Source organism: Rhinopithecus bieti, unplaced genomic scaffold (assembly GCF_001698545.2).
Source record: "Rhinopithecus bieti isolate Rb0 unplaced genomic scaffold, ASM169854v2 scaffold_11933, whole genome shotgun sequence".
In the NCBI taxonomy this organism is placed as follows: Eukaryota; Metazoa; Chordata; class Mammalia; order Primates; family Cercopithecidae; genus Rhinopithecus; species Rhinopithecus bieti.
Window position 1 is genome coordinate 292,234 of NW_016806995.1, and position 14,216 is coordinate 306,449.

The 14,216-nt window shown below is 40.3% G+C and overlaps 1 protein-coding gene across 1 annotated transcript in view; it reads right to left on the reverse strand.

Annotated features, from left to right (window-relative positions):
* The window catches only part of IFT81 (intraflagellar transport 81), a 96,414-nt gene that overhangs the window by 77,744 nt on the left and 4,454 nt on the right, over positions 1-14,216 (reverse strand). The window contains 5 exon segments of the mRNA XM_017879671.1: positions 6,192-6,276; positions 7,613-7,723; positions 8,037-8,102; positions 10,427-10,516; positions 13,904-14,084. Coding sequence (XP_017735160.1) covers positions 6,192-6,276; positions 7,613-7,723; positions 8,037-8,102; positions 10,427-10,516; positions 13,904-14,084 — 533 coding nt within the window.

Below are 14,216 nucleotides of genomic sequence, written 5' to 3' on the forward strand. Positions count from 1 at the left end.
AAAAAAAAAAAAAAAAAAAAAAAAAAAAACAGAAAAAAAAAAAAACAAGGTATCTATCTACACACAAATGTTTTAAGCTTTCCATGTTTTGGTATTTTATTATTTTGTAAAGTATTATTAGTTTACAAAGGGGCAATTTATATTTTAAGATTTTCGTTTTCTTATTTATGCAGATGGACAACTATATACACAGATTTTCAGTGAATAACAGTCTTGTTTTAAATTCCCAGCCTAGAGAGATTTACAAAGTTTATTTCAGATCTTTCCATTGACACAATTACAAATTCTGACTTGAATGTTTTTTGGTTTTCTTGAGACGAAATCTCGCTCTGTCACTCAGGCTGGAGTGCAGTGGTGCATTCTGGGTTCACTGCATCCTCTGTCCACTTTCTGGGTTCAAGCAATTCTCCTGCCTCAGCCTCCTGAGTAGCTGGAATTAGTCGCACACTACCAGCGCAGCTAATTTTTTGTATTTTTAGTAGAGATAGGGTTCCATCATGTTAAGGCCAGGCTGGTCTCCAACTCCTGACCTCAAGTGATCCGCCCGCCTAGGCCTCCCAAAGTGCTGGGATTACATGTGTGAGCCACTGCATCCGGCCTGGCTTGAATTTTTAACACATGGAATTTCTGGTTTAAGTAATCTGTGGACATAGATTGCATAATACATCTGGCCCAAAGCCTTAAAACTATTTTTAGTTCCACTGTGCTAACCATATATTAACACGTAAAATTTTATTAACTGCAAATTATAAGTTTTCCATTCACTACTTCACTACTCCATCTTTTTTCAGGATTAGAGAAAGGAAGAGAAGAGAAAGTGTTTAATAAATCATACTGTAGGCTGGGCGTGGTGCCTCATGCCTGTAATCTCAGCACTTTGGGAGGCCAAGGCAAGCGAATCACCTGAGGTTGGGAGTTTTACACCAACCTGACCAACATGGAAAAACCCCATCTCTACTAAATATACAAAAAATTAGCCAGGCGTGGTGACTCATGCCTGTAATTCCAGCTACTCTGGAGGCTGTAAACACGCTTGAAGCAGGAGAATTGCTTGAACTCGGGAGGCAGAGGTTGCAGTGAGCTGAGATCATACCATTGCACTCTAGCCTGGGCAACGAGAACAAAACTCCATCTCAAAAAATAAAAAAGAGGCCAGGCGTGGTGGCTCACGCCTGTAATCCCAGCACTTTGGGAGGCCAAGGTGGGCAGATTACCTGAGGTCGGGAGTTTGAGAGCAGCCTGACCAACATGGAGAAACCCTGTCTGTACTAAAAAAAAAAAATACAAAATTAGTCGGGCATGGTGGCAAATGCCTGTAATCCCAGCTACTCAGGAGGCTGAGGCAGGAGAATCGCTTGAACCCGGGAGGCGGGGGTTGCAGGAGCTGAGATCGTGCCATTGCACTCCAGGCTGGGCAACAGGAGCGAAACTCCGTCTCAATAAATAAATAAATCAATAGATAAATAAACAAACAAACAAATAAATAAATAAATAAAATAAATCACACTGTAATCAGTCAGTCATTCCTATGTGGTTTTTGATTAAATCTACATCCTGGCTTCTTTGTCTGTTAGATGACCAGCGTTTCCACCCTCAGGTTTTAAACATACCCCATGTAATTAGAGATGCATGGAATCAAAACTAAAATGTTTTCAAGAGTTAAAATACTCAAATAATATTTTCTGTATTTAAAAAAAAGTTTCTAATTCTAGAAAATATAAACTGATTTACAGTGACAGAAAGCAAATCCAGAGAGGCAGAAGGAGGCAAGAGTGAGACATTAAAAACAGTCAGTGGAAATGTTTGGGGATGATTGATAGGTTTGTGATCTTGATCAAAAGCTGATGGTTTCACCAGTGTATACATATGTCAAAAGAAATCAAGAATACACTTTAGGGTATGGTAGGAAAGGGGAAGAAGAGCATTCGAACAAATAATGTGTGCGGAGTTTAAAACCTAGATGACGGCCGGGCGCGGTGGCTCAAGCCTGTAATCCCAGCACTTTGGGAGGCCGAGACGGGCGGATCACGAGGTCAGGAGATCGAGACCATCCTGGCGAACACGGTGAAACCCCGTCTCTACTAAAAAAAATACAAAAAACTAGCCAGGCGAGGTGGCGGGCGCCTGTAATCCCAGCTACTCGGGAGGCTGAGGCAGGAGAATGGCGTAAACCCGGGAGGCGGAGCTTGCAGTGAGCTGAGATCCGGCCACTGCACTCCAGCCTGGGCGACAGAGCAAGACTCCTTCTCAAAAAAAAAAAAAAAAAAAAAAAAAACCTAGATGACAGGTTGATAGGTGCAGCAAACCACCATGGCACATGTATACTTATGTGGCAAACCCGCACGTTCAGCACATGTAACCCAAAACTTAAAGTAAAATTTTAAAAAAATGTTTAAAAATACACTTTAAATATATGCTATTTATTTACTGAGATAAAGTCTTACTCTGTCACCTAGGCTGGAGTGCAGTGGCATAATCATAGCTCACTTTAACCTCAAACCCTTGGGCTCAAGTGATCCTCCTGCCTCAGGCTCCTGGATAGCTAGGACTATAGGCATGCACCACCATGCCCAGCTAATTTTTTATTATTTATTTATTTATTTTTGAGATGGAGTCTCGCTCTGTCGCCCAGGCTGGAGTGCAGTGGCACGATCTTGGCTCACTGCAAGCTCCGCCTCCCAGGTTCATGCCGTTCTCCTATCTCAGTCTCCCGAGTAGCTGGGACTACAGGCGCCCACCACCATGCCCAGCTAATTTTTTATATGTTTTTAGTAGAGACGGGGTTTCACCATGTTAGCCAGGATGGTCTCGATCTCCTGACCTTGGGATCCACCCGCCTTGGCCTCCCAAATAATTTTTTATTTTTTGTAGAGATGGGGTCTTGCTATGTTGCCCAGGCTGATCTCAAACTTCTGGGCTCAAGTGATCCTCTTACCGTGGCCTCCCAAAGGAGTAGTATTATAGGCATTGAGTCACTGAACCACACCAAATGTGTGCAGCTTTTTCTTTTCTTTTTTCTTTCTTTTTTTTTTTTTGAGACAGAGTCTCCCTCTGTTGCCCAGGCTGGAGTGCAGTGGCACAATCTCAGTTCACTGCAACTTCCACCTCCCGGGCTCAAGTGATCCTCCCACCTCAGCCTCCCAAAGTAGCTGGGACTACAAGCATGCACCACCACACCTGGCTAATTTTTGTATTTTTTTGTAGAGACAGGGTTTTGCCATGTTGCCCAGGCTGGTCTTGATCTCCTGGGATCAGGTGATCTGCTCACCTTTGCCTCCTGAAATATTGGGATTACAGGTGTGAACCACTGCACCAGGCCTTGTATGGTTTGTTATATGTCGACTTTACCTCAATAGAGCTATTTAAAACATAAAACCCAAGTTTCCATCAAATTTTAAATTACTCTCTTAAAAAATTTAACTTAGACCTTGAAAACTAATCATATGTTTCTATGAAAAGTTTTAAAAGCATTATCTTTCAAAATCCTGGAGAAATTAAATACAAGATCACTAAGATGTCAGCAAACTTTTCTATTAAAAACCCTTTGAAAACATCTCACTGATCCTACTATAATCAAATGAGTGTCTTCTTTTATGTAATAAATCTCACAAATGTGTGGAGTATAACGATGATTAGCCTTGGCCGGGCGCAGTGGCTCATGCCTGTAATCCCAGCACTTTGGGAGGCTGAGGCAGGCGGATCACCTGAGGTCAGGAGTTAAAGACCAGCCTGGCCAACATGGAGAAACCTCGTCTCTACTAAAAACACAAAAATTAGCGGGGCATGGTGGCGCATACCTGTAATACCAACTACTCCAAAGGCTGAGGCAGAAGAATCACTTGAACCCGTGAGGCGGAGGCTGCGGAGAGCTGAGATCACACCACTGCATTCCAGCCTGGGCAACAAGAGCAAAATTCCATCTCAAAAGAAAAAAAAAAAAAATGATTAACCTCAGTGAATGTTTTATAATATAGCTGTTACTCTGCAAAAAGACAAATTACGCCGGGCATGGTGGCTCAAGCCTGTAATCCCAGCACTTTGGGAGGCCGAGACGGGCGGATCACGAAGTCAGATCGAGACCATCCTGGCTAACACGGTGAAACCCTGTCTCTACTAAAAAAATACAAAAAATTAGCCGGGCGTGGTGGTGGGCGCCTGTAGTCCCAGCTACTCAGGAGGCTGAGGCAGGAGAATGGTGTAAACCCAGGAGGCGGAGCTTGCAGTGAGCAGAGATCTGGCCACTGCACTCCAGCCTGGGCAAAAGAGCAAGACTCCGTCTCAAAAAACAAACAAACAAAAAGACAAATTACACTGTCATACTAAAAGTACTTTTTGTTATGTAAGTAAATAACAGCTTTTGTAAGCCTTTTTTGTTACTGAAAAGTTAGAGCTTGTTAAAATAAATACCTGGATCAATTAAATATGTTTAATCTACCCTTTTCCTAGGCTGTGAATAGATCACTTAAGACTTTTCCACTTCCCAGAAAGATGTCAACAAAGTCGGAACTCCTTAACCTCCTGCTCCCTGCTCTTATAGAATTTCATAGATTACTACAGAAAGATGAATTAACCATCTATCAGCTATTTACATTGGGACAGTTCTCCAATACAAATGAGAGCTTTCCACCGCTCTTTCAGTTTGTGTGGTCTTTCTTCTGACAAGCAAAAACGCTTTGTAAAATGCCTAGGATGGATCTGGTGGTGTAATCTAGGCTGTTAAGACAGTTTATCCTCTGTGTTAAGCTAATGTAAGAACACAGCCAGAGATATCAACATCATTAGCACTGTTATTCTACAAACGTTGATTTCTGACAAACCAAAATATGGAGAAAACACTCGGTTTTTTTTTTTTTTTTTTTTTTTTTGAGACGAAGTCCTTGGCTCGTCGTCCCCAAGCTGGGGTGCAGTGGCGTCGGCATCTTGGCTCACATGCAAGCTCGCCTCCTGGGTTCACGCACCTCTCCTGCTCTCAGCCTCCCAAGGTAGCGCGGACACATGTCTACTCTGCTCTCTACCTCAGCCTGGCTAGCTTTTTTGTATTTTTAGTAAGACAGGGAGTTTCACCATGGTTACCAGGATGGTCTCGATCTCCTGACCATTGTGATCGCCTGTTTCAGCCTCCCAAAGTGCTGGGATTAACAGGCTTGAGCCACCACGCCCGGCCAACACTCAGTTTTAAGGATCCAGCATTCTATTGTTTTTCTTTATAGCCCAGGCTTTAACACAATGATTCACAATTTTTCCAATCATCATTTTCACAACAGCCATGCTAAGTCCTTTATTTATTTATTTGTTTATTTATTTATTTATTTATTTTGAGACAGAGTCTCGCTCTGTTGCCCAGGCTGGAGTGCAATGGCGCGATCTCGGCTCACTGCAACCTCCGCCTCTCAGGTTCAAGCAATTCTCCTGCTGCAGCATCCCAAGTAGCTGAGATTACAGGCACCTGTCATCATGCCCACCTAATGTTTTTGTACTTTTAGTAGAAACAAGGTTTCACCATGTTGGCCACGCTGGTCTCGAACTCCTGACCTCAAGTGATCTACACGTCTCAGCCTCCTAAAGTGCTGGGATTATAGGTGTGAGCTACCACGCCCAGCCACACTAAGTCCTTTATACAAGCATAAACTGGACAGCCTCCCTCCACAATTGTTTTCATTATCTTTACTCTGTGATGTGAAAAACTGGTTAGGAATTTTTTGTTGCTGTTGTTAAGATGGAGTCTCCCTCTATTGCCTAGGCTGGGCTGCAGTGGTGTGATCTTGGCTCACTGCAACCTCCGCCTCCCAGATTCAAGGGATTCTCCTGCCTCAGCCTCCCGAGTATCTGGGATTACAGGCACCTGCCACCATGCTCGCCTAATTTTTGTATTTTTAGTAGAGATGGGGTTTCGCCATGTTGGCCAGGCTGGCGAACTCCTGACCTCTCGCCACCTCAGCCTCCCAAAGTGCTGGGATTGTAGGCATGAGTCACTGCACCTGGCCATCTGGTTGGGAATTTTTAAAAACATCTGGTGAAAACCCAGGGATGTCTTCAGCAGGGCTCTCCTTCTCCAGCTAGGAAATGATGTTCCAAAATGCTGAGACATCACTTGATGATAATTAATTCCCACAAATTGATTTTTTTTAGGAAGATCTTGATTTAAATTAGTATTTTCTAATCACCTATACCATATAATAATTTCCACTTACTTTCAGGTTTTGCATCTGCTGCAGCTTGGCGCATGCTTTTCAGCTGGTTTTGTACTCTTTGCAATCTTTGCACTGCATGAAATAGCTTTAAAATACAATTAAATTGATTACTTGCTTAGTCTACTGAAGCTTACCTCTCACTTAGGCAAGCAATGGCAAATACAAGTTCCATAAAATTCTTATGATATAAAGGGAACAAATAATGAGAACTCAGAAAATTCCCATATTAAACCCAAAATGTAACTGGTTCTCTCAATACCTTTTCATGTACATTTTAAAGGAAGTTTTCAGAAATTTTCTTTAGCTATTTATTGAATTTGCAGTTTAAGGAAAAATACTTATCAAAGAAACATACACAGCAGATTTTTCTTGTTATACATGGTTTTCTTAAGGCTAAGTAATGTTAACATTGTTATAGCGATGTTTCAGAATCACAAACCAACGCCAAGTAATGCAGCTTACTGCTTAGGCAATGCAGCTTACTGCTGCAGTGAAACTACTTCAATGCCAAGTCAAGTGCCAGCAGAGCCAAACATTTAAACTGCTGATTTAGTAGTAAATGAAGCTTATGTGAAATATATTTTAATGTATAACTCTACTCAGATTTTAAAATAGATTTTTAATAAGTAAAGGTAATAATTTCTGAGCAAATTATTTTTTCTTTAAGCCAAAGTTTAAAAACATGGAGTGTAGGTGATTTTGAGCCTTTTCATGACTTATTTGCCATTGTATTAAATTGCAGAGGGTACTGTGATCAGTGGAATAAAAAGAATGGTCTCATAGCCCTGGAATCTAAAGGCATCCGTTAGAGATTCTAGAAGTTTTATTAGCAGTTAATCTTACTGTTAACATTACAATGACTCTTCTGTAATGCTGGAACAACATGAGGTAAGCATAGGCCAAAAGACAGTGTATAGATACAATTCAGAATATAAAACCCAAGAAGTGGTATTGTTGTTGCCACAAAATATTTATCTTTTTTTTTTCTTTTCTCAGATAAAGTCTCACTCTGCTGCCTAAGCTGGAGTGCAGTGGTGCGGTCTCGGCTCACTGCAACCTCCACCTCCTGGGTTCAAGCTATTCTCCTGCCTCAGCCTCCCGAGTAGCTGGGACTATAGGCATGCACCACCATACCTGGCTAATTTTTGTATATTTAGTACAGACAGGGTTTCACTGTGTTGGCCAGGTTGGTCTTGAACTCCTGACCTCGTAATCCGCCTGCCTCAGCCTCCCAAAGTGCTGGGATTACAGGCGTTAGCCACCGCACCCGGCCTGAAATATTTATCTTAAGTAAAAGAGTATTCCACTATGTTAGCAAAAGGAATGTGAAAGTCTACAATTTTAAAACTCTTTTCTTTACAGTTGGATTATGAGAAGGAACTATTTCTTTCATACGAAAATATAAACTTTTATGTGGATACCTGATTCTTTTGTTCCTGTTTCTGTTGTGCAAGATATTCTTCTCTCTCTTTTTCAACTCGAAGTTGCCTTGCTATTTTAAGCATCCATTGATAATTCTGAGCTGTCTCCACCTACAGTAAGGGAATAAGTAGTACACGTTACTGTCAGGTTTGAGGAAACAAATTAGCATGTCATGTGACTCAGACATCCACTTATCATTTCCTTTTGGTAAACAGTACTCCCTAGAGATGACAGTAAAGCTCTAGACTCCAGGTCCTTGAAAGTGCTGGGCTATTGCCTAGAGAGATTTCCTTTTCGTCAATGTTATTTGAGTCCATCCTCAGATGTACACTCATGCTTGGCTGAATCTTTATTTGCATTCCTAAATCTTTGCAAGTCCTTGGGGCTTGGGGCCAAAGTCTTACAGTGCTAATTCTGCCTTACCCTTTTCTTCAGATGTTCAACTCTCTTAATGAGCTGATCCTTTTCTTCTTCCATTGCACTGATATCCTAAAAAGTGGCAAAGAAGACATTATAAGAAAAAGTATTCTCAGTCTATAGGATACAGATAAGGTTTTATTTTGATTACGCATCTAACATTTTCATCATTTATAACCAGAGCATTAACAACGAAGATCCTCTTTTGGATGAAGGTCATTTCTATTTTTTCCCCAGGGCTTTTTATGCAGGGTAATTTTTTTGGCAGCTTGGTGTTCATCCAGAAATGCAACAAAAACCGGTTATAATGCAGCAAGGTAAAGCTGCCAACCGGCACATTTGTGTTCTGATTCCAAATATGGGCACATGATTTTTGAAAAATCTTCTATAATGGAAAGTGTGCAGGTCTAAATACATGAACAACAGCTGCTGACATCCCATCTGTTCTGTTAAACACAAAACCATATATTCTGCCAATTTTCCATCAAAATCATTTTTAAGGCTATGGTATTTTCATGACATAAATTTGTGCCTGGTTTTCCAGTTAACCAATTCCCTCTCTGAAAATAAAGACTTCAAAATAAACTTCCTTCCTATTAACCAGCTTCATAGTATTTTGTTATAAAAGCAAACAAATAAAAAAACCTCTTCCTAAATCTAAAAAACTAATAGCTTAACTATCACAGTAACAGTAAAGGTAAAATATACATGGTAGTCAATATTGATAGAATTTGGAAAAATGGGCACTCTTACTCATTACTGATAGCATTGTACTGAAGAACAATATCAAAAGTCTTAAAATACAGCCTGGCCAACATGTTGAAACTTTGTCTCTACTAAAAATACAAAATTAGCCGGGCATGGTGGCAAGTGCCTGTAATCCCAGCTACTTAGAAGGCTGAGGCAGGAGAATCGCTCGAACCCAGGTGGTGGAGGTTGCAGTGAGCCAAGATTGTGCCATTGCACTCCAGCCTGGGTGACAGAGTGAGACTCTGTCTCAAAAAAAAAAAAAAAAAAAAAGTCTTAAAATAAATGTTCATCCCTTCTAGCCCAGTAATTTTATATCTGATGATTTGTCCAGATAAAACATTCATGAAAAGACATCCTCTATAAAGATTCTCATTAACGCAAGTTACACCTAAAATTTGGAAATGACCAAAATGTATGAGGATTGTTAAATAAATCACTGCATAATACAATGAAAGTCATTAAAATTATGCAGAAGAATGTTTAATGACATGAGAAAAGTCATGATATGACATTACTTGAAAGAGGCAGATTACAACATTTATCTACAGAATACCAAGAAAAAGATTTAAATATATTTATCAAAATGTCAAACCATAGTTGTCTCTAGAGAATGAGATTATGAGTGAATTATTTTTTATTTTATTTTACTTTTTTTTTTGAGACAAAGACTCACTCTGTCACCCACCTAGAGTGCACTGGTATGATCACAGCTCACTGCAGCCTTGAACTCCCAGGCTCAAGTGATCCTCCTGCCTCAGCTTCCCGAGTAGCTGGGACTATAGGCATGCACCACCATGCCTGGCTAATTTTTTTTTTTCTTGAGACAGAATCTTGCCATCTTGCCCGAGCTGGTCTCAAACTCTTGGGCTCAAAAGATCCTCCAGCCTCAGCCACCCAAAGTGTTTGGATTACAGGCATGAGCTACCACATCTGGCCTACTAAAGTATTCTTGAACATATGGCTTCGTAGAAAATTTAGAAAATACGATTAAACAAGAAATAGAGGATAGTTGCAGTAGTGGCTCATGCCTATAATCCCAGTACTTTGAGAGGCCAAGGTAGGAGGATAGCTTGAGCCCAAGAGGTCAAGACCAACCTGGGCAACATGGCAAAATCCCGTCACTACAAAAAAAAATACAAAAATCAGCTGGGCATGGTGGTGCCTGCCTGTAATCCCAGCTACTCAGGAGGCTCAGGCAGGTGGATCATTTGAACTTGGGATGTAGAGACTGCAGTAAGCTGTGATCACACCACCATACTCCAGGCTGGATGACAGAGTGAGACCCTGTCTCAAAAAAAAAAAAAAAAAAAAGAGAGAAAACTTTAGTAATAATGAATGAAATTAAAATACAGACTCTAGGTTCTTGTCATTATTCTGGTTTACTTACAGGACATAATGGAGGAATAGTAGATGGATATATATCACTTTTCTTCCATACTATAAGGAACTACTCATTGTGAATTTACCCCAGTCTCATCAATTTCATCAGTAAGGAACTACCAAAGGTCCCACAAAGTAAAATGTACCATTTGCTATCACAGTCTCCATATAGTCTTAAGACTCATACTGAATTAATTAAAACAAAATGCTAAATCCAATATTATTCAAATCCCAAAAAAATTGTTACTATGTTTTCTTTCCTTTACCTTTCTTATTTCTGCTGTAGAAAATCCAGATGCTTTGAGCTGCTCATATTCTTTATGCAAAGTTTTAAAGGCTTCCATTAACTCTTCATACTAAAAGAATAAGTTAATAAATTATAAACTAATAACTAGATCTAGTCGAGTTTTCTTTTTTTTTTTTTTTTTGAGACAGAATCTTGCTATGTTACCCAGCCTGGAGTGCAGTGGCACAATCTCTGCTCACTGCAACCTCTGCCTCCCGGGTTCAAGCGATTCTCCTGCCTCAGCCTCCTGAGTAGCTGAGATTACATGCACGTGCCACCATGCCTGGCTAATTTTTGTATTTTTATTAGACATGGGGTTTCACCATGTTGGTCAGGCTGGTCTTGAACTCCTGACCTTGTGATCCACTTGCTCTGGCCTCCCAAAGTGCTGGGATTACAGGCGTGAGCCATAGAGTTTTCTTAATCAGGTTATCTATTAACTTACGGCGATAACTTAAGTCATTGTAAGAACACCATTAAAAACACAAAAACACATCCTTATACATTTATATAGGATACAAAAAAGTACATCTCTACCATCTTAACACTAAATACTTCTCTATCTTCATTTCTGGTTACTTTCCTACTTCACACTCTACACTCTAGCTATGTTGATGTCTAAGTCCCGGAACATTCCAAGCTCTCACGTCCAGCTTATACATCTATGACTCCTTCACCCATAACTTAAGCAACTCCTATTCATCCTTCAAGTCTTCACATAGATTCCACTATTCTCAGGGAAGCCTTCTCTGGCTCTTTACCTATCCTAGCAGAGTAGATATCATGTACAATTATAACTGACTATTATGATTTCCTGTCTCCCTCCATCATATAGTGAGAGCCAAGAGGAAAAGAATCATATTCATTGTGTACACCCTTGTATCCCTGGGGCCTAGCACAGTGCATAACCCATGGAGGTGTTTAAGATAAAGTAGTTGAATGGGCCAAGTGCGGTGGCTCACACCTGTAATCCTAGCACTTTGTGATACTGAGGCAGATGGATCACTTGAAGTCAGGAGTTCGAGACCAGCCTGGCCAACATGGTGAAACCCCATCTCTACTAAAAATACAAAAAATTAACTGGGCACAGTGGCACACACCTGTAATCCCAGCTACTCAGGAGGCTGAGGCAGGAGATTGCTTGATCCTGGGAAGCGGAGATTGCAGTAAGCCGAGATCGTGCCACTGTACTCCAGCCTGGGTGACAGAGCGAGACTCTGTCTCAAATAAAGAAAAGTAATGGAATGAATGAAAAAAAATCCTGTTACCTAAAAATGTTTTAAAATAGTCTTTTTGTTGTTGTTGTTTTAGAGACAGGGGCTCACTCTGTCACCCTGGCTGGAGTGCAGTGGTGCGATCACAGCTCATTGCAGCCTCGACCTCCCTGGGCTTAGGTGATCCTACTACCTCAGCTTCCCAAGTAGTTGGGACTACAAGCTTATGTCACCATGCTGAGCTAATTTTTTAAATTTTTTGTAGAGATGGGTTTCACCATGTTGCCCAGGCTGGTCTCCAACTCTTGAGCTCAAGCAATCTGCCCGCCTTGGCCTCCCAAAGTGCTAGGATTAAAGGCATGAGACACTATGCCTGGCCAAAAAGTTATTTTGATGGGGAATGACAGGAATAATATTTTTCTTGATTGATCATATCTTACAAATCTACAAATTATTAATTATAAGACTCTTCATTCCAAAAGATAATACGTATTTTTATTACGATTCCTGAAATGACTGGCTAAATGTGTAAATCATTATACACTGTAAATCATTGTGTGTATATCTCTTTCTCATATTTATAATGTGTGTGTATATATATATAGAGAAACAGAGAGATACCTGTCAGATATGCTTCAAGAACAAGTATGTCTTTATTACCATTAATTATTTCATTAACTAGCTGAGCATATTTAGCAAAGACTTAATCAGGTCGGGCACTGTGGCTCACGCCTGTAATCCCAACACTTTGGGAGCCGAGTTGGGCTGATCACGAGGTCAGGAGTTCGAGACCAGCCTGGCCAACATAGTGAAACCCCCATCTCTATTAAAAATACAAAGATTAGCTGGGTGTGGTGGTGGGCACCTGTAATCCCAGCTACTCGGGAGGCTGAGGCAGGAGAATCGCTTGAACCCAGGAGGCAGAGGTTGCAGTGAGCCGAGATCACACCACTGCACTCCATCCAGCCTGGGCAACAGAGCAAGACTCTGTCTCGAAAAAGAAAAAAAAAAAAGACTTAATCAACTTCCTCTAGATAAATTAATTTTTATCAGATTTATTGATGGTGGGAGCCTAGGAAGGAGAAAGTACACATTTACACTTCTCTATTTCCCACATTGTGTAAAATATTCAAAGGTAAGGACAGGTGGTCTCATTCTGCTGTGCTTCTCCCATGGCATCTATTATGACATCTGACATAATTATTTGCATAAATACTGTCTTAAGAGATCAATATTGACTCTATTTTGAGTTACTGCCATGTCCACCCAAAATAGCAAAGTACATGGATAAAAATAAAAATATTCAGTTCGTTACTGTGATTCAATCCAAATATTGAGCTCACATTAGAAGTGACTATACAAAGTCTGGAAGAAAATAAAGATGGATAAGACATGACACCTGTCTCTATGGGCCTCAGAATGTATCGGGAAAAACAGATTGACAAACTGTTCACAACAATTTGGCACAAATCAGTCTATGTAAGTGCTGTGGAATAAAAGTGTGAAACACTAAACAGAAGCACTTAAAAAAAAAAATCAAAGTCCTTTTAAATCTAAGCCTAATTACTTTCTCTCTACTTTCTTTGGCCAGCAATGTACTCAGGGATCTTAGGATCAGAAGCCAGACCAGCCAGAATCCTCAGTACTCAAGAGCTTTAAGACCTTATGCCAGAACCTAATGTTACTCCAAAACTCTGGTGACAAAGATGCACTGAGATTTCAAACTCCGGAATCTATCTCTACGCTTTGTCTGATTAGGAAGTCCTTTGAGACTGCAAGCCTAGGTTCTTTGCCTGCTTCTTTCCAGGAGCTCACATGTCCCAATTTGCCTGGGATAGTGTCAATTTAAACCATTTTTCTTGGTGTTTAAATGTTATGATAGTCTGTTTCTCTCTAATTTGGATAAAAAACTATGTAGTCACCTTACTGATGAACAAAGTGCTGTGCAGACTTAACCCAGGATCCCATTTACCCACAACTGCTAAGTAATAAATTATTCTAAAATCTTAGTATCAGGTTTGTTTTTTTTTCTATTCACATACTTCTATCACTAAAACAGTATTTGTGTGCAAAAGCCGTTATCTTGAGATGTGGCCATAGTTGAACATTAGCTGATACAGTTTTATCTTCTTGTGCCACTTGGAACTATAAAGACAGCAAATGAAAAAAAGAGTAACTTGTATTTGAATATGTACACTTTGAAATCCACTACAATTTCAATGTACCATTTATGTATTGTTTACCTGTTTATTGGTGTCAGCCACAGTTTCATCCTGAAGAAACTCACTTGGTACCTCAAGTTTTATTAAAAAACGAGCTAAATATGCTCTTTTCTTCAGTTCATTAGTCCTCTGAAGAAGCCAGTGGAGCACTGGGTAAATTACAGGTTTACTTCCAATCACCAAACCCTGACGAAAAGTACTCCTAAGAGAGAAACACACACAAACACACACACACTTAACAGTAAACTTTGAAGAGAGACAGCATTTTCTCAAAAGCTGATTTACAATGTCCAAATTGCTTTCTGCAACTTTTAAAAAAGATAAACCCAAGGAA